The sequence below is a fragment of the Eucalyptus grandis genome, chromosome 1, assembly GCF_016545825.1.
Source record: "Eucalyptus grandis isolate ANBG69807.140 chromosome 1, ASM1654582v1, whole genome shotgun sequence".
NCBI classification, from domain to species: domain Eukaryota; kingdom Viridiplantae; phylum Streptophyta; class Magnoliopsida; order Myrtales; family Myrtaceae; genus Eucalyptus; species Eucalyptus grandis.
In genome coordinates this window covers 51494641-51519315 of record NC_052612.1, presented here as the reverse complement: position 1 = coordinate 51519315, position 24675 = coordinate 51494641, and the positions used below count along the sequence as shown (strand labels likewise).

Here is a 24675-nt window from a genome sequence, read left to right as displayed (position 1 = left end):
CTTAAGGACTTCAAGATTTTATCTTGGTCAATCAAAAACTTAAGATTTTAAAAAGTCACAATCAAGTCTCGAAAGAAAAAATGATAAAAAAAGTTTGGCTTATTATGCTTATGTTAATTCGGTCTTAAACCATCTTAATCATATTAATTAAGTCATAAACATTTTCATGTTTTACTATTTAAATCCATTTAGGCAATCTTGGTCGAAAATTGCTAATATGGTTGCTAGTTAAAGCAGCTGGTGTCAACATAGAGGTGTTAACATAGATAATTTTTATTGATATTTAAATATTTTTTTATAAATTTATAAATTTTGATTAAAGAAAGAGTGGAAGAAAAAAATAAGAAAAGAAAAAAAAATTGAATATTTTTTAAAAAATGCACATTGATGTTGAGTCAAGCCATGTAAAACGATTAGCATCTACATTAGTGATTTATGTCCAAAATTAGTCAGATGGATTTAATTAGCAAAATGCAAAAATATGTAGTACTTAATTAAATTGATAAAAGCACAATAAGTTTATGATTTTTTTGACTATTTTTCCAACCTCAAGATCATGATGATATGCATACATTGAGCATGACAATGGCAAATAAATCAAATAATCCACGTGATACTCGCATACAATTTCCAACTAAGTTCCATGGACGGCGAAGCTCAAGATCCAATTGGAAGTTTCCTTAAAATTGATTGATACCTAAAACGTAAACTCCTATTTTCATGTTAAGGTTAAAGAAAGAAACATGAAACATTAAACATGTCCCGCACGACACACTGGGTCTGCTACATGACAACTTCACATAATGTTTAGAATTAGAGAATACTTGTGAGACATGCTGGTTCTAAACATTGAGTGAAACACATGTATAATCAATAGGAGCAAGCTTCCAATATGAGCTTTTAGCGGTAATTCGATAACTCAGAGCTTAAATTAGATGAGTTTCTTATTTTAACGTATCGATATTTATACGTTTTATTTCCAAACTTTTTTTTCCCTCAGAATTTTACATTCTAGAGTTTAGATGAAACAATTTTAGCACATATCTGGACTATTTCTAGATTTGTGCATGTCATCCCTGCACAAATCGTTCCAATTTTATGGGATGTTTCCGTGGAGACAGGTCCCGTTAAGGAAAGCAAGGTTAAAAGCAAAGAAACGCGAATCACGTCCCGTACGACACACGGGGTCCGCCACATGGCAACGTCCGACTGGAATGGTCCGTTATCGAACGAGACTCTACCCAGTGGGACCAATGATCCGGGAAAGGCACCCAGTTTCGTGGCCACCACCGCTCGGAGCGAAACCCCATTTTTTGCGGTTCTCGAGAAACCGCGGGAAAAAAAAATCTCCCTCGCTAATGGCAGCGATCCTGCCTTTCGCTCCCACCACTCCCCGCCGCAGCTCCGGCCACAAATTCGCCTCTCCATTCCCGGCGAGCCACCCCAGGATCGAGAGGTTGCGATGCTTCGGAGAGAATCCGACCCGCGGCTCGTCCGCGGAAGCCAAGCCCGAGCCCGAGCCCGAACCCGAGAACCCGCTGCTCAAGGCGGCATGGTACGGCTCCGAGCTCCTCGGCATCGCCGCCTCGCTCTTCCGGCCGCCGGCGAGCGCCGAGGCTCCGGCGAGGGAGTTCGGGCTCGCCGGGGATGGAGCGGGAGCTTTTGACCGGAGCGCGGTGGTTGAGACCATCAAGGAGGACTACCAGAGGTCCTACTTCGTCACAGGTGCTTGATTCTTCTCTGGCCTATTCGTAGATGATTTCGCCATATCGTTCACATCTAGGATGATAGAAAAACGTCTACCTAAGTTTGCTTGCGATTAGTCGTGCCCACGAGTAGTCACCTTCAACATTTTTTCTACGACGACAAGAATGGACGGGGATTGTCTCAATTCGCGTGTTGAATTGAGTGTCTGCCCTGCTATTTTATAAGCCTAAGCTATTGGGCAACGACTAAAGTGGCCTCGTAGGCTCGATTTCTTTTAGTCTCAGCTGAGGTTTTCATGGCAAACTTCCAATGGCAATGCACATTGCACATGTTGTAATGCCTCTGAAGGAAATAGTGGTTATAAAACCAACTTAGGTCTAACTTCTAAAGTCTGACGTTTAGTGATCGAAGAACTGGGCTCGCCCTTTGCAAATTTCACGTGCTTATGAACCTTGCGGAAGAGTGCTCTAGACACGTTGGGTGTGTGAATTTATACTTCTCTTTCCACTCTGGCACAACTAGCAGGAAATGCCATGGATTATTTCTTTTTCTTCTATGTTTTGGTTGACTTTAATGATCATCTTTCTGTTCTCTATCCCAAGTCATTCCAGAAGACTAAGATAGTCCTCTGTTTCTGGTGTTTAATTTTCATTGCACAAGAGCCCTCGTTGCCCAGTCTTCAGTTTTGAAAGCGCAACCAAATGTATACTACCCACTGAATCCCTAGTAACAGGAAAGACAATCAGAATTCCCAGCAGTTCAGCCCTCAACGGGTGCAATTGCTCATGTCTGATATAGGCGAAGAGATGTCATGCATCCAGAATAATGGAGGTACTCATATCAGTGATGCTTGTTGAATCTGATTGTAATGAGGGAAACAGCTGAGGTGTCGATTACATGAGAAAAGTAGGATTCAGGATGGTACAGCGGCATGTTTCAAGTCCCAGTGTTCATGGTGTATTTATTCTCTTTAAATTCAATTTTTCAAACAGTCTTTTTCATATTCTATATCTGCATAATTTAAGATTCTATGGTCATGCTTACATGCCTTCTGCATTTATTAGGAAACCTAACGCTCCATGCTTATGAAGAGGATTGCGAATTTGCTGATCCAGCTGGTTCCTTCAGAGGGCTTCGTCGCTTCAAAAGGAATTGTACCAATTTTGGTTCGCTTATTGAGAAATCAAATATGAAGCTTATGAAGTGGGAAGATTTCGAGGTCGCCTTTCTGAGACGATTAATCACCCTTCAGCCATAGTGACTCCTCAAATTTCTGAGCTTACATCTTCGCAATGTCTTGTTCTTCGTCCTCTCCAGAAGTTCGAATGATAACTTTATTTGCGTTTGGTGATCCCAGGACAAGGGAGTTGGACACTGGCGCTTTAGTTGCATCTTGTCCTTCCCTTGGAGGCCCATTCTCTCTGGTACATATTGATTCATGTTATGCAGGAATGAAATATCTGCTACCTGCATTCAGTTTATATGATACTCGTGTGAATGTATTATATTGCAGCAACTGGATACACAGAATACTTTTACAATGCGCAGTCTGGAAAAGTATGCAGGTAACATTTTATGGGGAGAATTACTCTTTTCATTGTGCCGGCTTCCTGTCGTTTAGCAACTTTTTAACATGCGACTTTGTCAGACATGTGGAGCACTGGAAGGTTCCCAAAATGGTGCTATTGAAGCAAATTTTTAAGCCTAGCCGATGGGCATGGGAAAAGAAATCAGGTGAGTGAAGGAATTGATTTACTTTACTATAGGAAGCTATATGATGGAAATGAGAAACTGAAGCAAGGAAAAAAGTTGGCAGAATGAATGAGATCAGGCTATGCAAATTGATTGTCTATGATCTCTCATTATCACAAAACTTTGATTTTTCAAGTCCTTAAAGATTATTCAGTGGCAGTATATAGTATATACAATAAGAAACTTCTTGAATTTGATTCGGTCGTTTGCAATGTTATAAGCTTGTTTGGCCCGTGGATTGTTTTCAGGATTTGATCTCCCTCTCTCTCACATTACATCTTGCTTCCGTTATACTTGCATAGAATGATGTAGACTAGTATTCTGTAGTTTTGTAGGAGCGCGGTGGTTTAAACGTGCAAGTGCCATGCAGAATCCCATCAAGTGAATTCTCGTGAATTTTCAAGTAGATTGGAACAATAGATGACAGAGGCCGTGCCTTTCCTTCCCCTTCCATTCCTACTTCACCCTGATCAGAAGTTATTGATAACTAGCCATATCTTGAAAGGTTATAACCATTCAAGCTGCTTGACTAATATTTTCAATGTCCTATATGTACTACACTACACGACCATAATGACAAGAATACCAGATATCGAATGCAAAAAAATTCTGATATTCTTTGTGAGTTCTGACTGTGTTGCGAAGCAGTTTTGCTGTGTTACATCATCATGGACATTGACTACTAGAAGCTGTTTACAAAAATCAAGCCCTGAAGTAGTTCATACTTCATGTCTTTCACTAGACTCGGGGAAAGACAGAAGTCAGTGCGAGGATGTTTGGACTTGGGATGGGTTGAAGCCATCCTCTCCAATATGATAGTAAGTTGACTTGTTTCTACTAGTTGGTGAATGATGTATTTTAGTGTGTCAGGCTGTGCGCTGTGCAGGCTGATGTGTCAACCGATGGAGCAGTTGAGTTTGGATATGAACCACCCTAAAAGCTTCATGTCATCCAATAATTGATGCTGTCAAAGTAGTCAAGTTCTAACGTTCAGGTCTTTTCTTGCGCTTCCTTGCACGTACATTCGACTGAGATTTCTCAGCCCCTATGGAGGTTGGTATCTTCAAGAAAGCCACATTCTCTGGTCGATTGCTTTGTACCAAATAAGGCCAGCTCCATTCACTCGTTGTATCTTGCGGATCTCAATTCTCCAATGGCCGATTCTCTTCTTCCTCAACCGGAAATGAAAAACGGTGAGGATTATCGAAGGCACAGGATTCCGTCTCTGCTCTTTGCTCATCTTTTTTTTTTTTCTTTTTATCAAAAGATTTCTCATCTCATTTCAAGTAGTAAAATTAGAGGAACAACCAAATGGGCTTCGGAACAAAAAACATCCAAAAGAGATTTGAGGGGGACGAGAGATCCAATTCCAAGGTAGAGATTGGTGGAGTTGGGCTTTTGCAACCCAAACCGCGGTTTTATTTAATTCTCTCGGTCCATGAGTCAATTTTAATCTAGGAATAGAACTGAGCGCAACCCGGCCTGTCTGGACTATGTGGTTGACTTCCCAAGGGGAGGATCTATCCGGCCCGTCTGAACTGCTGTGGAGCAGTCAGACTCTACAGCAGCTCGGCCCCCACGTGACCCTTCTTCCTTCCTCCACTTCGCTGCCATTTCCAGACCTTCACATTCAGCTAGGGTTTCAACAGGCAAGGGGGTTTGCGCTTTAACCGAGCGAGCAAAACCACCGAGCAGTACGCCATTCTCATCCCTGCACACTCCTGCTCTTTGCTCATCTGAAACGTCATAAATGGTAACTCTCAAGATGTGATATATCCGAAACGATTCGCATCTCGACAAAAACACGCTTTCAAAAAAGGCGTGCGGCCAGCAACTCTGCCTCGGTGGGAACTGGGTACAAGTCGCCAAATACTATTCTAATTTCGTGTTGGATGCATCTCTCGCGCATCTTATCAATCCCCACCACATTAAACGTTATGCCGTCATTCGAAACATAAGTTTAAGCTACCAATCCAAGCCTTTTGCCATCCGATCGGGCCACCCAATTGAACGGTGTGCGTCCCTACGTATTCACTTCCTTTTTTTAGCTAACTGTATATTGATTTGATATTGCGTGGGGCCTCGTTGACTTCAAAACAATCCAGCAATGACCAAAGGGGAGAGCGTGTCTTGAGTCTTGACCATTCCTCCCTCCCCTGTCGAGGTGCTCCGTCACCAAGTAGCCATGTCCACACAATGCGATTTAAGCAAATCAGAAACCAAAGCGAAATTCATACTTTTAGTGAGAAAAGAACCGCGTAAAACATTCAACAAAATCATAATTATTGGGTTCATATTTGTCAATAGAAAGATTCGAAAGAATGTCCGAGAATGTCTTCTCGCACAATCCGGGTCATTCGCGAATTGAGCTTGTATTTTCTAATTTCAATTTTTTATTTTATTTTCGAGTTAGATCTACCGCTTAGATGTGTACTTTAAAGAAGACGCCACATTTACGCCAGAAATTAAAGTAAAAGGAATAAAGAAGAAGAAGGGGGCCAAGGGGAGAAGTCAATTTTCGTCACGGATTGTTCCACGCTTTTCCAGTTCAAAAGGTCAGACACGTGCTTCTCCTCTCCCCACTATTGCCAATATTTCCAAATAATTTTTAGCGAAAACCGGAACGAAAAAGGAAACCCAGAAAAGAAGAGGAAAAATAAAAAATAAAAAATTAGAAATGTGAAAACGTATACTTTTCTCACCTACCCGACACGGACTCTCTTGACTACTCCCTCGCAAAATTTACGCTTCTTTCCCTCTTCCTCTTCCCTTCCGTTTCGAGCTCGCTCCATCTCCTCCGACGAAAGATCCGAGCCCCCTCCTCCTCCCCCAGCACCATCCGGGCCCGATTCGGGTCGGGTCGGGTCGTCCGGAGCGGACCCTCTCCTCCGCGCTCTCCTCCGATGGAGTCGTCGAGCTCGGGAGGTGCCTCGGCGGAGCACAGCGTCCGCGGGATCCCCACGCACGGCGGGCGCTACGTGCAGTACAATGTGTACGGGAACCTCTTCGAGGTCTCCCGGAAGTACGTCCCCCCGATCCGCCCCATCGGCCGCGGCGCCTACGGTCTCGTCTGGTGAGTTGCAGCTGCTGCTCTTTCCCGAGCTCGATTGAAGGACTGATATCGTAGCTTTGATTGTTCGCGTTGAGTTGATTCTCTTGCTTCGTGAAGTCGTCTTTGGTTTCGGATTCTGTTGACTCGATCATGCGACTTGAGGTCCGTACGAAGAATTGCTAGAATTTCGAGAAACGACTAGCGTGAGTAGTTTTTCATACAGTCGTTTTGACCTCCCGGTTTGGAAGTTGACCTCGTGGATTGCTTGGAAATGGCGAGCAGTTTAGTGAATGACAAGAATGAATGATCTTCCTTGACTTGAAACTTTTCCGTTCGGCGATGGTTCTGAAATTCCCCCTTGGTGCTCTCATTTGCGTAGTGTGAATTATCCTGGCTCTGCTAATTTCGGTTCTATTAAGCAGTTTCTCCTGCCAAAAGAAATTCCATCTGCTCTACAAAGTTGTAGTTCGGATTGCTGCTAAAAGAAAAGAAAAGAAAAATTCAGATACCACAAGTGATTTGTGGAAAAATTGGCTTCTTATTTGCTGATGAATGGAATCATTGCTTCGTTTCGATTCGTCTGTATTGACTTTAAAATCATCAGTTGTGCAAGTTATGTTATGTGTTTATGTCACTTCGACCAGCGCTGCCATGAATTCAGAGACAAATGAGGAGGTTGCCATCAAGAAGATTGGCAATGCGTTTGACAACAGAATAGATGCCAAGAGGACTTTACGAGAAATTAAGCTTTTATGTCATATGGATCATGAGAATGTAAGTATAAGATTCATTCTGATCTCTTTTCTCATCGATCTTATCATCCAGTTCTTCAGTATGCATCAAATATGAATAGGAGTCTTAGTGCCTGGATGAAACCGTATCATTTTTAGTTTAATTATCTGAAGTATAGTGCCCCCAATTTCCAGAATAAAGAAGAAGAAGAAGAAGAAATTATGTGTCAGTGTTAGCAGATTATTATTACATGTCTAATTCTGGGGAAGATTATCGCTAGAAAGTTTTTGATATTATCATTATTGATTGTAGAACCTTGTCATTTGGGCGACTTGTCAATATGATCATCACTTCTGTCTGCTTTTAAAGATTACATACTTAGAGGAAGTCTGCTATCTTGCTTATATTTGTTATGTATGTTGAGTGGTATCTGACTTTTGGTTTCGGGGATTATGTAGATCTTGCTAGTCATAAATTGTAACAATGGCTAAACTAGATTGTTAAGTCTATTTTGAAGGTTTTTTCTTTAATGTGGAAGGAAATATAGAGCCTTTTTGTTGAATGATAATAATGGTATAAGGTTAGAGAACTTGGCAGCAGCTTACATATCAGTTTTGTTGCCGGCAAGTTTGCAGTACTTAGCTATGTTGAAGGTTATTGAGGATGTGCTTTATTCTTACGTAACATACATTCCCTGAATGGAATTATATTCTTGTCTTTCCATTGGAAAATAACTTGGGAGTATTAAACTTTGTGATTCTCTTTCCACAGGTTATTGGCCTTAAAGACATTATACGTCCACCAAGTAGGGAGAACTTTAATGATGTTTACATTGTGTATGAATTGATGGACACTGATCTCCATCAAATTATCCGTTCCAATCAGCCATTGACTGACGATCACTGCAGGGTTAGTACTTTCTTTTCGTTTTTTATGAGATTCCAATCATTTTTCTTTTTGTGGAGTCATTTACTTAGAAGCAAATTTTGGAGACTTCAACCTGGAGCACTAGAATTCAGCATGTGTTGGTTTGCTGGAAAAATAGGAGACGGATAAGTCTTTCCGCGATTAATTTGGTGCTTTCAGTTGTTTTCTGGCTTTTTTAGTCCCCTCATAGAATTAATTGACTTGGTTTTCTTGTTGAATTCTAATGTAATGTTGATTTATTTAGGGTGTGGACCTCATTGAGGTTGTAGTGTCAGTGTCCCTTTGCTCCTGTTAACCACAGCTTTCTTTGAGAAAGTTTGGAGTATAACTCATCTATGGTTGTGCAGTACTTCTTGTATCAGTTGCTTCGAGGTCTCAAATATGTGCATTCAGCAAGTGTTCTGCATCGCGATCTGAAGCCAAGCAACTTGTTTCTGAATTCGAATTGTGACCTTAAAATTGGAGACTTTGGGCTAGCTAGGACCACATCTGAAACGGATTTTATGACTGAGTATGTAGTTACTCGCTGGTATCGTGCACCAGAACTGCTCCTTAATTGTTCAGAGTACACTGCTGCGATTGATATTTGGTCTGTGGGTTGCATACTTGGTGAAATTATGACTAGGCAGCCCCTATTCCCAGGCAAAGACTATGTCCATCAGCTGAGACTTATTACAGAGGTATGCTTGTTGGAACTTGCTTTCATGGTGTTTAAGAAGGTACTGTCACTGTTTGTCATGCTGTGAATGTCTCCTTGTTGGCTTCTCTAAACTTAGAAAGTGTCTTGTTATGCATAATTGTAGGAATGTTTCATAATCAGAACATAGTATCCGCTCATTCTCATAGCAAACACAAGAGTTATCAAGGAAATGAAATGTTAATGCCTTGATGGTGCTTTTCCTCTGGAGATGCTCAATCTGCGTAGTTTACCCAGTTTCTGATAGGTGAAGAGTCGGAAAGGTTGCTAACTTGATTCTTATCCCCAGTAATAATTGATCAGTGAGTTTAGCAACTAAGTCTTGTTAATGTAAATCGATTTAATCGAGAAATTAAATCTGCTATTTGCAAACTTTGAATGCGTTATAGAGAGACAGAATGACTCCAAGCTAGAAGGCTGGGAAATTCTCGTGCACATTGATATTTTTTTTAGAGTTTGAGTTCCTGGATCAATCATTCCACCAAAGACCAATAATGCTTAACTGCTGAGCATGAGCTTATTGATTTGAATGAGAAGAATTAATATAGATCTTCTCTCAAAGATGTTAGTGTTGCTCCTCTTTTAGAGCTTATGATCTTAAATTTTCTCCACTTGTTCTTAAAGATTGACCAAGGCCACTGTTGAGTTCATAAATAGAGGAAGTATTCATCTTGCTCACACTATGGAGAATGTGTGCAGAGGAGCACAGTTGCATGTTTGCTTTATCTCGTATTGAAGTTACATAGGATTGTCTAATTTCCTTTTGATTGCATCACTGACAAGAGTTCTGCATATTGGGAGGATGTATAGAACATCGTCCTTAATCACTGAACATAAGATAAACTTAGAATTTGACAAGTCATGCATGTGAAAAGCTTATAGGATCTCCTGATGACTCCAGCCTTGGGTTTTTAAGAAGTGATAATGCACGAAGATATGTAAGACAGCTTCCACAGTACCCAAGACAGCAATTTTCTAGTAGATTTCAGACTATGTCTCCAGGTGCTGTTGATCTCCTAGAAAGGATGCTCGTCTTTGATCCCATCAGGCGAATAACAGGTATGTCAGATGCTGATATATCTTTTGCATCTGGTTTGTTGCCCAATTAGGCTACATGTGTTCCATTGTTTTGGGTAAAAAGGGTAGAAATTGTTGAAAATAGGAGGGGGCATATTATAATGGCAGGACTTTATGTCCTAAACTTATTGAAATAGATTATAAAGTAAGTGCCTGTGGATTAAAACATAAGGATGCATATATCCTGGGTTAAATAAACTTTTAGCTTGAAGTTCTGCAACCTCTTATATGAAAAGTAATGTTTATTGTTTGCTTTCTCTCCCTCCATATGCGAATGCTCATATATCCTAATAATGTTTGTGTATTTTCATTTGCAGTTGAGGAGGCTTTGTGCCACCCTTATTTGGCCCCTCTACATGATATAAATGAGGAACCCATTTGCCCGACTCCCTTCATTTATGACTTTGAGCAACCGTCATTTACTGAAGAAAACATTAAGGAGCTCATTTGGAGGGAGACTCTGAGATTCAATCCAGATCCCATGCATTAGGGATTAGCGACAGGTTGTCGCTTTGTTTAGTAATGTTCTACACTTAACTGGTTGGATGTTTCATTCAAAAAATGAAACAAGTGTGCTGTAGATAGCGAAATTAGTTTTGAAGTTTTCTACACAGCTGGACAAAAGTTCTTTGAGCTTGGATGCTATGTATGCTTGTAATGTTCAACTTGTTCAGCCGATGATAAAAGGTCTTCACTCTTGAGGCTTCGTTTGGCTGTATAGGGCTGCAACGCCAAGGCGTTCCCTGTTGTTCTTTGTGCCCCTGTTGTTCTTTGTGCCAATTCATATTCTCAAAGTTTGAAGCCACTACTTTGCTTGTCCGGTACTTTTCCTCTATTGGTGCTCGTGAACGTCCTAGAAACTCTGTTTGGTTGTCTGTAGTTTGCTTAGGTTTAGCAGAATGAAGCAACTCTAGTTTTGTCTGATGCGATGCAAAGTCTTAGCAAGTAGCAAGACATAGGATTTCTGTGTTTAAATTTATAGAAGAGGCGGTCCCTGTTGGGCCCTCTAGAATCTAGATGGTAGCTTTTAAGGATCCGAACCCTCTTACAATGAGCATGCCATTTCTTGTGTTTTGTCCTTTTTTTCCCTCGTTCGTATGCATAATCGTGAGTCGCAGATATTCTCATTCTCTCTGAAAAGAGAAACTACTATAGTCAGCACCTTCTTGGGCATGTTCATAGCGAATATGCATATACAAACTCAGCTAAACCAATCACCCACATGTTCGTGCCTTAAAAGAGCCGATCATAGTTCATAACCATTTTCTCAGGTTCTCATTCAAACATAGATAATGCGTTTTGGCATGCAGTGATCTGGGCTTAGCAATTTACACCAACTAGCCCTACGGGACGCTGCACATGCAAATCATGCATGGCTCCCCCTATATATGCACTTCTTGAACTTCACTTCCTCGATCGGGAGACTCCTCTCCGGAAAATGGCATGTCGTGGTTTCCGCTGGTAACATGCCGCAAGGTTGAGGTGTGACCCCACTCGTGATCCCATGAATGTCGCTGCATGTCCATGGCTCCTTTTTGGACTCGGGGGCCATTGTGATGGTCGCGTTTGATATGCAAATTCCGGTGAACGGGTTCCCAGGGATCCCCTTCAATTGAGCTACCATAGTCACGTTCTCGGCCACAATATCCCGGTAATTGATCCCGGTGATTATGGGTCGGGCCTTTGGGTCGTAGTGGGGATCCGGGTGAGAACCATAATTGCCGTCCATCCAAAAGGCCCACTTCATGGTGTGCATCTTCATTCCCCTCACATAAATATCCTTCACATATCCTCCCCTGCCCATAGCCGTCTTGATCCTGACCCCAGACTCCGTGTTGATGGCCGTGATGTCTTCGGCTCGGACGTCTTCGATTCCACCAGACATCTCACTGCCGAGAGCAATCATAGCACTGTATGGGGAAATGCACGTGAGCCGTCGGATCACGAGCTGTTTGGTCGGCATTCCATACGAGATGCCATACTCATCCCAACCGCTCTTTACGGCCACGCAGTCATCGCCGGAGACGATGTGTACATCTTCAATCCTGGTATTAGTGCAAGAATCTGAACGCCACCATAAAATACTATTGAAATTAGGTCTTGAAAGAAACCATCAGCAAGCAAGTAGATGGACATTCACCAACCAACAGTAGGAAAATTTATTAGCCGTCCCCTCAAACAGAGCAGGTACTAACTTTTGCCGGCATGCCAACACCAATAATGAGCTCAAGCCTTTGGTATGGGACTCATGGGTCCAGCGATAAATTTGATTTTGCAATTCTCTTCCTAATTAATTTAATGGCTTGAAGTTCTAGCAGAGAAACATCACCTGGGTCAATCCCATCGGTGTTGGGAGATTTGACTGGAGCAAGGATCGTTACCCCTTGAATGACAATGTCACTGCAACTCGAAATTAAAACGAAAACAAGCTCGATCATCTATGTTTCCTTGAAGAAAAGAACAGCAAATGACCCAAAAGGGAAAAAGGAAAGCCTAGAGGACCATAACTGTTGGTGTTAACAACAAGGAATTGGGAAAGAACCTGCTGTAAACAGGATGGACAGTCCAAAATGGGGAGTTGAGCAGAGTCAAATTTGAGATCTGAATAGAGCGGGAGTGCAGGATCTCGATCAGGTGAGGGCGGGTGTATTTCAAGCTGCCCTTGTGGAATTTGTTCCACCAAACGCCACCCTGACCATCGATCTTCCCATTGTCCCCTGCGCGAAACCGAAAATGAGCAAACGGGGTTAACTCAAAGTGTAACCTCCCAAATCTATGTTATGCAAACCAAATGTGGAAGTTCAAGTGATGCTTTAAAGACCGGTTTTTCGAAGGTACCAGTGATGATCACGTCGGTGAGGTTGGTCCCGAAGATGAAGCTCATGTACCTCCCTCCCGGTGCTTCCCTCCCATGGCCGTATGACGGCAAAGGATCGGACAACGGCCAATTTTTTATGTCCTTCAAGCATTTGATGAAAGCTTATCAAAGAAAACCTCCGGACACAGTCCTCTTTTTGCTTTCAAAAACATAATTACATGTATCATAGCTAATTATTACCGCCTTACGCATGCTGTCCAAAAGCATTGCACCAACGCCAAACAGATCACTTTTTTTGTTTTCTCTGTCCCCCCAAAAATGAGAGAAAAGAAGCCATTTTCTTTGGATGCTGTTCTTTTATATGACTGTCTTGTTCCTCTCAATGTAACCAAACAGCATGTAACAGATACCAAAAAAGAAAAAAAAAAAAGAAAAAAAAAGAGACAGTCCGTCCAACAAAGAAACCTATCTCCTTGGGTTCGGAGAAAACGAAGATGTAGCTGGCATTCCGAACTCCAGAGAAAATTAACAAAAAATGGAAAAAGAAAACAACTCTACAAGTCGGAAAGAGAAAGCAAATAAAGAGAGAAACCTGGGAAGCAAGAAGAACAGCATGCCTATGCAAGTAGAGAGTGAAGTGGCTGGTCAGGTTGAATGTCCCCGTCAACCACCTCCCGGCGGGGACGTAGAGCAGGCCGCCGCCCACGGCGGAGTACCGGCTGAGATGGGCGATGGCCGCCTCGAACGCCTTTGTGTTCAGCGTCTTCCCGTCGCCGATCGCCCCGAACTCCGTCACCGAGGCGCTGTGAGCCCTGCAGCTCATGGCGCTGTACTCGAAGGTGTTGAAAGTCTTCACGTTCCTGCCTTCGGCTCCGCCCGCAATCACCACGAAGGCCACTATGACTGCCCAAATTGTTACTCTGTTCATCCCCTGCGACTGAAGAAAACCAAGAAAATGAAACCTCTTTTCTCATTCTTTGATTATTGTTATGATTAAACATTTTTTGAAACATGATGAACTTGAAGAGACTCGAGTTCAGAAGAAAATAAAGATTTAAGGTATATTTTGGAATTAGAAGAGGATTTCCGGTTTTTCTTTTACCTGAGTTTTCATTGGAGACTTTGCTTTGAGCTCCATGTTTGGTAGAGAGTAAACTGGAAAGGTCTTTTGCAGAAGGAAAGAGACAATGCTAATATTGATAATTTTCAGGCTCATTTATAAGCTTTCTGGTGACTTCCTAGGGTCTCTGTGTTTCCTTTTTCTCTTTTCAAAATCATTTATTAAAAATTCAAAAGTAATTTCACTCTGCTCTAAGCAATTATGATGCTTATTGTATTTTCTCAGGCGCTGTTGGGGGAACATAACGACCTTAAAGTCAAGGAACACCTCAATCCAAGGAGGTTTTCTTGTAGACACCTTGAAATTTGGAGTAAATCCTGCTAAAATGCATGCCTAAGATAATGTCATAAAGATATGCCCTTCCTTAACGTTGGAGTTTTGTCCAAGAATCAAATAATTTCAATGTGACTTTCGATGGAATAGCCCCACTCAAAAGTAAGGTATGTATCCAAGGGAGAGCTACTGATTGTTTAATTTTACTTTGGTCTTTTACTTTTGATGATTGAAGGGTAACAGTTTCATGCACGAAAGAGATAGAATCTTTAAAGACATGTAAGTACTACCATTTAAAGTCATCTGGATTTTTTTTTTATGTTGTCTATATTAAGGTATTATTATATATCGAAGGAAGATTCATATGTAAGTTGCTACAAGGGTTTAAAGATAGGTATCAAATAAGGACTCCTTTTAATAGCTAGTCACCTAATTGCCCTAGTTACAATCACAACAAGCTATGCTTGAGCCTGGTGCTTATTGCTAAGTTCCATATTTAGGGGACTGATTAAGAGCCCAGAGCCTTGGTAAGTATTTTTGGCACTAATGTGCTGAGGACTTGGTGAATTCCCATTACTTCTGGTAGGTCGGATGCTTGATCCTACAACAGTTTGGTTGCTTGGACGGCATGGATTAGCAAATTCTTTTATGTTTAAGAACTTAAAGGAAGGCCTAATCTATCAAAGATTTTTGTTAAAGAACGTCTTGGGACACTGGCTAAACTCCAAATGAAGGGAAGATTGTAATTCATTGTTTATCTTATATTATGTATAATGACTGAATTGGAAATCAACACATCTTTTTATCAAATGTACTTAATTCAACCTAACAAAACCTATCAACCAATTACGTCACTGTCAAAAGGCCTCCCCCTAGTCTATCTATCAGAACGGCTCCCACGCTGCAAAAGTAAGCTACGTCTGTTTCAAGCACGATTAACGGCAATGAAGATGCAACCCCTTTTCCAATTCTTGACCGTCTTGATGTTTATTGCTTTTGAAATCACAATTTGCTAGAGCAGGCGATAATTCTGCTAGAGCAGTTAGTATCGTTTGACTGACCATCAACCACTCCACTTTTTTCTTAAGATTCCCACCTTGAAGCTGCTAAAATGCCTTCCACTGTTTCTTGCACATTAATATTGGGCTAAACTTGCTCCTTGGCTAGCGCTTCCTAGAACTCGAAATTGCAGATTTTGGTCATTTATACCCTCAGAAACAGGTCGTATGTTATTTTCCCACTCAAATACAAGGTTCTTTCGGGCCAAGTTTTTGGGTTATCCTTGGTCGTAGATGACTAACTCGACATAAAGCTGATAAGCTCGTAAAACAATCGAGACTAGTTCATCCTTTTGAAAAGACAAAGATGTAGCTTTCAGAGCTCATTCAACTGCAGTTGAAGAGACTCTTCTTTTTCATAAAGGAGCCATAGACGCCGTGATAACCGGAGAATGAAAATAAATGGCAAGGTATATCCTCTTCCCACTGTAACTCCCATGTGAGCTCCCCAACTTTTGTCCTGAAGCTCAACTCGAGCGTGCACTTTAGTCAAGAAAATAAATGTATTGCGAGATAAAAAAAACAAGGATGAAATGGGCTCCCCCGTCCTGTCATGGCCCATGCCCAATTTCATGACGCAGTGCATCCTTTTGCAGTCTCATTCAAGAGAAAAAGCTCAGTGACCCGATGCAGAAGTCCCAGCACAGCAGGTGAGGACGGCCCCCTGCCCTGTGGAAAATGACCCAGACCATTCAGCTTCTTCCTCTTTCGGGACATAAAAGTCAAAATGCGATTTCATTTCAATTAGATATAATGCTATGTATTTTAAGAATAGTTTTACGAAATTAGCATGTTGTAGTGATGTGACATGTCCTGATTGACCATTGAGCATCACTCATTTGCTCAAATTCTTATTCACAAGTTTTAGGCATTCTTAGTGTTGCTCTTCAGATAATTTGCGGGTCAGTTTGATTTGAAAATGACACAGGAGTCTCTCTATCTCTCTCTGCTCACTCATTTGCTCAAATCCTTATTCACAAGTTTTAGGCATTCTTAGTATTGCTCTTCAGATAATTTGCGGGTCAGTTTGGTTTGAAACTCTCTCTCTCTCTCTCTTTCTCATATGTTGAAATGTTTTATTGGCAAACGAAAGGCAAAAAAGATGGTCTAGAGTGCTTATTGAGCTAGTTTCTTCATAACCATTGTTGTGCAAGAAACTTACTTTCGATAAATCTCTTGGTTGTAACGGATGCAAAAAGACAAAGGGACGAAATTCAGAGGGAAGCTTTTCTATTAAGAAAGCAGATATTGGTTTACACGAGTTTATGAGAGAACTCAGAAGTAACTCATACTGTAACTACACTGCTTTAGTTGTACTTCATCAATAGGCAGACTATTAGCTGGAAAATCGCAAGCCGAAATTTTCTCCGGCCCCTGGTCTGGCAACGAGTCGCATGGGGGCGGCGTGACCCCACTTGTCATCCCTTGCACGTCCGTGCAGGTCCATGGGTACTTCTTGTGCTTGGCAGTCATGCCAAGCGTCACATTTGCCATGCAGATTCCAGTGAATTTATCCCCTGCGATTCCATTGAATCTAGCGGCGACGCTAACATTTTCGGCCACCATGTCCCTATAGTTTATGTTCTGGATCACTGGGAGCGCGTTTGGATCATATTTGTTATCAGGATGCGATTTGTAATCTCCGTCCATTTTGAAAGCCCATTTCATGGTGTGCATAGTCATCTTTTCACATAGATGTCCTTGATATAAGCTCCTCTTCCTACGGCGGTCTTGATTCTTATGCCTGATTCGGTGTTGATGGCGACAATGTCTTCAGCCTAACATCTCGGATTCCTCCAGACATTTCGCTGCCTAGGGCGATGGTAGCACTGTAGGGGGAGATACAGGTGAGCCGTCGGATAATGAGTTGCTGCGTCGGCATTCCGAAAGCAATGCCATATTCATCCCATCCGCTCTTGACTGCGACGCAATCGTCCCCTGAGACTATGTAGCAGTCTTCAATCCTCACATTCGTGCATGAATCTGAGCTTGCATAAGCAAGAGCATCAGTTAGAAACAGGTAGTTTGTCGTCAAAGTTCGAATTTAAAGGCTAACAAAACTGAACTCATGGTAAGGTGACTGGCCAAGGAAGGAAAGAAGAAATTTGCTGATGGCCCAGGGAAAAGAATAGATGATGACGAACCTGGATTGATCCCGTCGGTGTTTGGGGACTTGACCGGGGCGAGAATGGTGATGCGTTGCACGAGAATGTTGCTGCAATAACCATTCATTTGTTCATCAGTTACTTTCGTTCCTCCAAATTTAATTAGTGACTCAGGTCAGCTGCTTAGATTAAGAAGATAGATGATAGTTCTTGGGAGGTTGCTGTACTGTAATGGCTCGAGAATTGAGTATGTAGACCAGAATTTTGACGAATGCAGAAAGGTGGTGAGATTGTACCTGCTATAGACAGGGTGAACATTCCAGGATGGTGAATTGAGGAGGGTCAAGTTCGAGATCTGGATGGTATCGGAGAACATGAACTCGATCAGGTAGGGGCGGGTGTATTTCAGCTTGCCGCCGTGGAACTTCTGCCACCAGAAGGCGCCCTGACCGTCAATAGTCCCGTTGTCCCCTGGTTCAAAGAGACTGTGATGAGCGAATCGGGGATTGTACAAAGCGAACCGGACCACGAAAACGAGGAAGTTAAAGAGAAATCAAGCGGGTGGGATTTACCGGTAACGATGACATCGGTGAGATTGGTGCCAAAGATGAGGCTTTGATACCTCCCAGCAGCTGCATCCCTTCCTCTGCCATAGGAGGGCAATGGCTTGAGCGCAGGCCACTCCGTCATGTCCTGTACACACCCCAGAGCACAACACACTCTGTAGTTAGAATATGCACAAATTAAGCTCTTCTTTAGATAGTTTTTTGCTTGTTAATATAGCCCTAGAACTCGAGACTCTTGAAACACTGGACTAATTCACCGAGCGAATAGTTTGTGCACCCTAATCGATTACCGGATCATGAGCCTTAATGGCGCATCTGAAGTTCATGCCAATGGACTCTCTAACAAGAACTCGCCTTTAGTGAAGTAGAGGGCTGTTCAGGCTCTTCCTAGGTCGTGGACTAATTGTACATGTGGATCATTGCTCACTCGACTTCTTCGTAGATTGTGTCGAAATCGAACTAAGCTAGGCCCGACTGAGCAGGCTCGAATTTTTAAGTCTGGTTTACCTATTTTTGACACAAACCTTATCTGGTAAAGGGCATTTTTACGGGAATCCCTTGATAGATATCTAAGTGGTGGTGGCTCGGTCCCTCGAGAAATCAAGGAAAAAGTGAAAACCTCTTCGGCGAATCAGCTTTTTTGCATCTCCGCGGAAGAAAAAGGTAAAAGTACAAACATACGAGGAATAGGAAACATGGTAAAGAAAACATTGAATAAGGCCGCTAGCATAAAAATACTATGAAGACCGGTTGTACAAAGTTTCATGTGGTCACACATCATTTAATGTGACAATGAACTTCTATGGGTTTCATTTCCTTTTTGGTTGACTTTTATTGACTGTCGGTTACGAACCGATAAATCCTTTTTAATGACCCATTCAGATCCTCCAAGAAACGACCAATAGTTATTGGAGATAAATCAGCCTAAAAAGATGGGACCAGTAACACCCGGCCACCCAAGTAAAATGCAAAATATATATTTATGTAGATAAATGAACTTTTTTATGGCCCAAAGAAAAACAATATTATCAAAGAAAACCAATAAATCCAACAAAATCTTGGTTACGCGAATATCACTTTTCATTAAAAAAAACTTTTATATGTCCACTCCACTCCGTTCTACATCGTATATTTGAAAAGTTCTACGTAATTATAAAATCCAATTTAACCTAAATAAATAAAAACTTAGGAAGGTAAAACAAAAAGGAAATGTTCTCTTGTTTTACGGATGAAGAATAACCAACCTGGGAAGCAAGGAGAACGGCATCGCGGTGGAGGTAGAGCGTGAAGTGGCTGACGAGGCTGAAGCTCCCCGTCAGCCACTTCCCCGCGGGGACGTACAGCTGCACGCCGCCGTCGTCCGCGAACTTGCTCAGCTGATCGACGGCGGCCTTGAAGGCCTTGGTGTTCGACGTCTGCCCGTCCCCGACGGCCCCGAAGTCGGTCAGCGACGCGCTGTGCGCCCGGCAATTCATCGCCGTGTACTCCAACGCGTCCAGCCTCCTCATGTTCCTTCCCTCCGCCCCTCCATAAGCCAAGAACACCAAAACCGCCACCGAGAGAAGCGACGTCATCTTCATCATCATCCCCTGCAAAACAAGAACGCCAGATCGCACAGGCGATGTCAAAAACGGAAAATGTTTTATTCCTTTAAAGAATGCAGAACGTGGGAAAGAGAAAGATGAAAAAGGAGAGAGAGAGGCGACGATGAGGGTAAGAGGGGAAGGAACTCACGGGCGAGTTCGAGGTTGCGGTAGGCGATACAGTTTCGGGTGTTTTGTGCAGAGTGGGTGTGACGGATGAAGTATTTATAGGCAGAAAAAAGGGAAGTGCGTTTGTTGTGTTGTGCTTCTGCTTTTCTTTTTTCTATTTTCTTTTTCGTTTTTCGCTGTCGCTGTTTGTCTCTTTGAAGCGAAGGAATGCTTGTCAGGGTCTTCCCACATTTTGAAAAATTGACGTATTTGCTTCTCGTGACCTGAGAAATATTTGAAAAGAAGGGATTAACTGATAGAAAAAGTTGAAAAATTATCCGTAATTTATCGAGCAGCAGCCGTGATTGAAGCGTGGAAGGCCATGGAGTGGCTATTATGCTGGGTATAGCTGACGACATGTTTCAACGCATTGGGAAAGCAGATAAGAGCCTGCTCTATGGCTATTCCTTCTCCTGGCCTTCGTCTTCATCTTCGTCTTTGTCGCAGTCACAGCCACCGCCTCGATTAGTCACATGATCACCATTCCCTTCGTCATCTCGTCGTTCTTGCTTGAAAGCACCATGTGGCAAGAATCTCATTAAGACCAGCTTTTCTCTCGATTTAGATACCCCCCGAGTAATTAATTAGCTCTTATCAACTATGTTAGGCTTTAGCCACAGATTATAGGTTTGCTCAATAGTGGGACAAGCATCGACCTCGTTCCGGATGTTAGGCCATGTGAAGGATCGACGGAAATAAGATAGCATATCCAGCACCTGATGATTCGGCGAGCAGGGAAAAATCGAACTGTGGGCATGTGACACGGGCTCGAGCGAGCTCGCATTTTGGACTACCTAGCGTTGGAGAGCGGCAGTCAGGAGGGTCCCGCTGAGGGTTCACTTTCGTGTCGTCTTCCCGAATTATTTTTTGTCATCCGATCTCGTGAGCCTCCCCCCGCTTTTGAGTTGCCCATTACACTCCCACTGACGCCGACCCACTTCTTCACGGGCGATGCCCTGCTCCATGATTGCCCCCCATCTTGAGGGGTCCAATCCTCCATTCTCCTCCGCCCCATTCTCTAGCCGTCCCTTGCCCGACCAAACAAGCTCAGGCAAGGCAAGCACCAATTGGATTGGAGCATTCTTAGATGTTCCCATTCTAGTCTCTCTTCCTGGTATTCTTTCTGTTGCGATGCAAACGAAGGTGAATGCCTTGGTAAACAAAAAGAAACGATTAGATTGAAACGAAGTAGTTCCGCGTGGGAAATTTGTGGATAAGAGTTCGTGTAATTTGCATCCATCTCTTGTGGAGAATTACTAGATGTATATTGTCTACATCAAGAAGACTTGGTATGGTATGCATGTGTCCGGTGTTTGGCTGAGACGACGCTCACGCCGCAGGATCCTTGAGCCAGGACCATTGGCCGAATCATTACAATCGGTGCATACCCTAGTTTGCTCTATGATGGGTCCTCCAAAGGGGGTCTACTCTTAACAATACGATTGATTCACATGCAAATGCAAGGAGGAAAAATTGTCCAAAAAATCCTAGTTCTGAACCTTTCAATTGTGTCAATTTAAATATAAACATTTTGATGATTTATCATTTTAGTCTTAAACCTTTTGACAATTTGCTAATTTAATAAATTCGATCAATTTTGGTTAAAAACTGCTTATGTGATAGTCTAGTCAATGCAAGCCATCTTGTGTGGTGTGGTTAGCACTGACATGAATAATTCTTTTTTTTAATTTATTATTTTTGTCTTTTCTTTTTTCCCTTTTTCCCTCTGCCAACCATCGCCACGCCTCATCAAGACCTTAGGCAAAGGGCGCCCGTGCCTGGGTCGATGAGGGTCGCCCTCGGGAGGCCCTCATCTAGCCTGGCGAGGGATGCCATTGCTCAAGGTAAGGGAAAAAGGAAAAAAAAAAAAAATTTTTTTAAATGCAAACATTGTCCATGTTAGCGATAATCATGCCACGTAGGACATTTGGCTCGATTAGACTATCAAGTGAGCAATTCCAGATCAAAATTGATTAGAATGACTCAATTGACAAATCATTAAAAAATTGATGATTCAATTGACAAATTATCAAAATGTTTACAAATAAATTAACATAATTGAAAGATTTATAGTTAAATTGAATAAGGTATAAAAAATTTTATGATTAAATTGATATAATTAATTGGTTTATGATTGAACTGGCCGCTGCACAATAAATTGAAGATTTTTTAGATAATTTTTTCAATGCAAGAAACGCATACTACGCCAACTCCATCCTTTTCGTGCGGTGGTTCGTGCATCAGTCATTTTTGAGGTCCATGTAATACAGCCTTTGTTTTATCTCCAACTCGTTGGAGTGTGGCGAGCTCTCTTTCCAATCGTGGGGAAATGCTGCCTCGGAGTGGACTTGATGGAATTTAACACTTTTTGTCTATGCACGAAAGGCGTGCAGCACTTCACATGCATCTTACGGGTCTCTTTCTTTCGAGAGGAGGAGTACTTTTCTTTTCTGTGGGCGGAGAGACATTTCCAATTGAGCAAAACTACTAGTCGATCGCCGACCCATTAGTGGAGTGGAGTGGGTGCTGGACGAGGCTATGGCTTTTTTTTTTATCACCTACCCCTTCTCACGCCGAAAAAGATAAGCCCCCCTTCATCCATTGACATCTTTATGTGATGCTACTGGTGAATTTAGGAACCGGAAACAAAGTTGGGACATCAGGAATGGAGAAAGAACTAGTAATCTACATGTATACATTTGCTATGGGGCTATTTGGCAACTTGCCAAACAGTATTTGTTTTTGTTCTTTTGTTTCCAAGAGTAGTTTTGGAACAAAAATGCGTTTGGTAAAATTTTTGTTCTTAAGAACAGATTTTGAGTATAATCGAAAATAAAAAAAAGTTAATTCTTGTTCCCGAAAACAATTCTAGAATCAAGCACTTATTTTCTCTTTTTCTTGTTCTTCTTCATTTTTTCTTCTTCTTCATCTGTTGCCGTCCGTTGCTATTTGCCGCCCACCGCCACCCACCGTTGCAGGTTGTCAACAACCGGTCTGGCGAGCTCGTCGGAGACAAGCCTAGCCATTGGCGAGGTGGGCCTCACCCGGGCCTCTCTCGGCCACTAGCGAGGCTCGGCCAGCCTCGCCAAGGCTCGCCCAGTTGTCGACAAGGCTCGATCGACAAGGGTTGACCTTGCCGAGGGTCGGCGACGCTTTAGTGAGGTCGCTAGCCCTTATCTAGCCGGTTGCCGATCATCCCAAGGCCGGTGACCGGCGACTTGAAGAAGAAGAAGAAATGAAAAAAAGAAAAGAAGGAAAAAAAAAGAGAGGAAAAAAGTAATAAAATTATTTAAAAATAAAAAGAAAATAATTTGGAGTAGAAATTTTGAGTACGAGTCAGCGCAATTTTATTCCAGAATCGAAAATGTTGTGCAGTTACTAAATGCGTTCTTTTGCTTAGAAATTGTTTTCGGGAACAAAATAAAAAAGAATCATTTTTTATTAAAAATTGTTATTAGGAACAAAAGCATTACCAAACGCGCTCTATGTCGTATGATTTCAATTCTAGACAATCATATGGCTTTTTACGGACACATCTCTCTTACTTTAGTCATTTCAATAGCAAATCACATCTAATTCACGAATCATGTCGGACAGGTGAATTGGTTTGGTTAGATCAGACCAACAAAAATCATCATGCAAAATTATGTTGTGTGGTGTTACCATTGTTACATGTAGTTGGGAGCTTGAGATTTACTAAATAGTCCATGAATTTTGGCCGAGTGTGTAATGCGATTCATAAACTTTAACTTAATGTGCAATGTCATTCTTGAATTTTTAATTTGTTCAATGTGGTTCATGAACTTTTAATACATGTTCAATTTAGTTTATGAATTATATGAAAATATTCAATATTAAGTTCAAGTTCAAAGAGAATGCTGCTGTATAGTTTAAGAACTAAATTGAATATGTACCAAAGTTTATGAACAACATTAAATAAATTAAATGTTCAATGATGACATTGCATATTGGACTAAAGTTCAAAAATCACATTACACATTTAACCAAAGTTCATGAATTATATGAAAAAATTAAAAATTCGGGGACCGCGTTGCACATTAACCCAAAGTTCATGATTATTTGTGTCATTTGCCCAATTGGGAAATAGCAAAAATGAGTTCATCTAAAAAATAGGAGCGTAGAGCACAATACTGGTAAAAGAGAATAAATCATCACCATCTAGTGATATCACTACAGTAAATACTTAACATATGGGCTCGAATAAAGCATTGCAGACGGCATCAGGAGGATATCAACATTCTCTAGTTATCTATTCGAAAGTAAGTCACCGTCCATCGTCCATCGGTCAAGATTCCAAGATCAAGCAGCTTGCTTTTACAACATATCCTGCGTTTCATATTGGGCCCAAGGGCCCGTGCGTCGAATCGAAAGGAAAAGTTCGATGGTCAGCCCAGACTTGAGTCTGCATCGGCCTTCCTTTGACAACGTTATTGACCATGCGAGAAAAAGGATCAAGCACGAATTGGGTCTGACTCGGCCTTGGCTAATGTGACAAAGAGGCGATTGGGAAAACAAACCAAAAAACATTGTTCTCTTGTTAGTGCTCGATGACAATGTGATCATAGTTCCAAAAGGCAAGTTTTGCATATCGAATGGAAATGGATTTGAGTGAAAGATAGGCCGCCAGCTCCTCAGAGTAAAGTGCTTGGAATAAAAGGAAAATTACGGAAACGAGGCTTAAAGGAGATGGAAGGACTGTGCTTCAAAGTAAAAGAAATTAAAGGACGAGTACGTCTAAAGTAGAGGAAATTGGACTGCGCGCATGGGAAATGAACTTCATTGGAATTAGCTCAGGTAGATCGAGCTGCTCCTACTCTTTACTTGGATCAAAGACCAACTATTACCCACATCAAGTCGAAATTAGGTTGGATGAGCTCTAGACGAAGATTGAACTTGATACACCTTAGCCCCCAATATATCTCACAACGAGACCAACTATTACAGATATCAAATCAAAATCAGGCTAGATGAGCTCTAGATCAAGGTTAATTTGATATAACTTGACTCTTGCATTCTATC

The 24675-nt window shown here is 41.9% G+C and overlaps 4 protein-coding genes across 7 annotated transcripts; 2 read left to right on the top strand and 2 right to left on the bottom strand.

The window, feature by feature from the left end:
* The first annotated feature begins 1282 nt into the window (after window positions 1-1282).
* LOC104443413 lies at window positions 1283-4673 on the top strand. Of its 4 annotated transcripts, XR_005548731.1 has the most exons (7): window positions 1285-1725; window positions 2772-2926; window positions 3065-3131; window positions 3221-3272; window positions 3356-3441; window positions 4159-4277; window positions 4346-4673. XR_005548731.1 is itself a non-coding variant. In XM_010056784.3 (6 exons), exons 1-6 carry the CDS (start codon window positions 1359-1361, stop codon window positions 3842-3844), a joined length of 777 nt encoding a protein of 258 aa, XP_010055086.2. In that variant the 5' UTR covers window positions 1283-1358; the 3' UTR covers window positions 3845-4088. The 4 variants fall into 4 exon arrangements, 3 of the variants coding, with proteins under 3 accessions (XP_010055086.2, XP_010055088.2, XP_010055087.2); XM_010056784.3 differs by lacking the exons at window positions 4159-4277; window positions 4346-4673 and adding an exon at window positions 3795-4088 and having other exon boundaries at window positions 1283-1725; XM_010056786.3 differs by lacking the exons at window positions 4159-4277; window positions 4346-4673 and adding an exon at window positions 3787-4088 and having other exon boundaries at window positions 1284-1725.
* A 1504-nt stretch (window positions 4674-6177) lies between these two features.
* On the top strand, window positions 6178-10662 carry LOC104443414 (mitogen-activated protein kinase homolog MMK2). The gene is made up of 6 exons (XM_010056788.3): window positions 6178-6532; window positions 7156-7285; window positions 8015-8152; window positions 8518-8850; window positions 9743-9926; window positions 10262-10662. Exons 1-6 carry the CDS (start codon window positions 6363-6365, stop codon window positions 10432-10434), a joined length of 1128 nt encoding a protein of 375 aa, XP_010055090.1. The 5' UTR covers window positions 6178-6362; the 3' UTR covers window positions 10435-10662.
* A 416-nt stretch (window positions 10663-11078) lies between these two features.
* LOC104443415 (probable polygalacturonase) lies at window positions 11079-14025 on the bottom strand. Its single transcript, XM_010056789.3, has 6 exons — window positions 13865-14025; window positions 13355-13699; window positions 12783-12903; window positions 12487-12661; window positions 12274-12344; window positions 11079-12008 (listed from the first exon to the last, which is right to left on the bottom strand). Exons 1-6 carry the CDS (start codon window positions 13976-13978, stop codon window positions 11311-11313), a joined length of 1524 nt encoding a protein of 507 aa, XP_010055091.2. The 5' UTR covers window positions 13979-14025; the 3' UTR covers window positions 11079-11310.
* A 2392-nt stretch (window positions 14026-16417) lies between these two features.
* LOC104443416 (probable polygalacturonase) lies at window positions 16418-19716 on the bottom strand. Its single transcript, XM_010056791.3, is given in 8 exon segments — window positions 16418-16898; window positions 16901-16990; window positions 16993-17196; window positions 17358-17428; window positions 17615-17789; window positions 17891-18011; window positions 19129-19473; window positions 19619-19716. Coding segments are annotated over 7 exon segments (1413 nt in total). The 5' UTR covers window positions 19471-19473; window positions 19619-19716; the 3' UTR covers window positions 16418-16488.
* Window positions 19717-24675: the final 4959 nt, after the last annotated feature.

Coding starts and splice junctions, on each gene's coding strand:
- LOC104443415 (XM_010056789.3), bottom strand. CDS start 13,978: ATGAGCCTGAAAATTATCAATATTAGCATTGTCTCTTTCCTTCTGCAA. Junction 12,662..12,782: donor CACCGACGTGATCATCACTG/GTACCTTCGAAA, acceptor GGTTTCGCGCAG/GGGACAATGGGAAGATCGAT. Junction 12,009..12,273: donor CACCGATGGGATTGACCCAG/GTGATGTTTCTC, acceptor GGTGGCGTTCAG/ATTCTTGCACTAATACCAGG.
- LOC104443413 (XM_010056784.3), top strand. CDS start 1,359: ATGGCAGCGATCCTGCCTTTCGCTCCCACCACTCCCCGCCGCAGCTCC. Junction 1,726..2,771: donor GAGGTCCTACTTCGTCACAG/GTGCTTGATTCT, acceptor TGCATTTATTAG/GAAACCTAACGCTCCATGCT. Junction 2,927..3,064: donor TGAAGTGGGAAGATTTCGAG/GTCGCCTTTCTG, acceptor TGGTGATCCCAG/GACAAGGGAGTTGGACACTG.
- LOC104443414 (XM_010056788.3), top strand. CDS start 6,363: ATGGAGTCGTCGAGCTCGGGAGGTGCCTCGGCGGAGCACAGCGTCCGC. Junction 8,153..8,517: donor TGACTGACGATCACTGCAGG/GTTAGTACTTTC, acceptor ATGGTTGTGCAG/TACTTCTTGTATCAGTTGCT. Junction 8,851..9,742: donor AGCTGAGACTTATTACAGAG/GTATGCTTGTTG, acceptor GCATGTGAAAAG/CTTATAGGATCTCCTGATGA.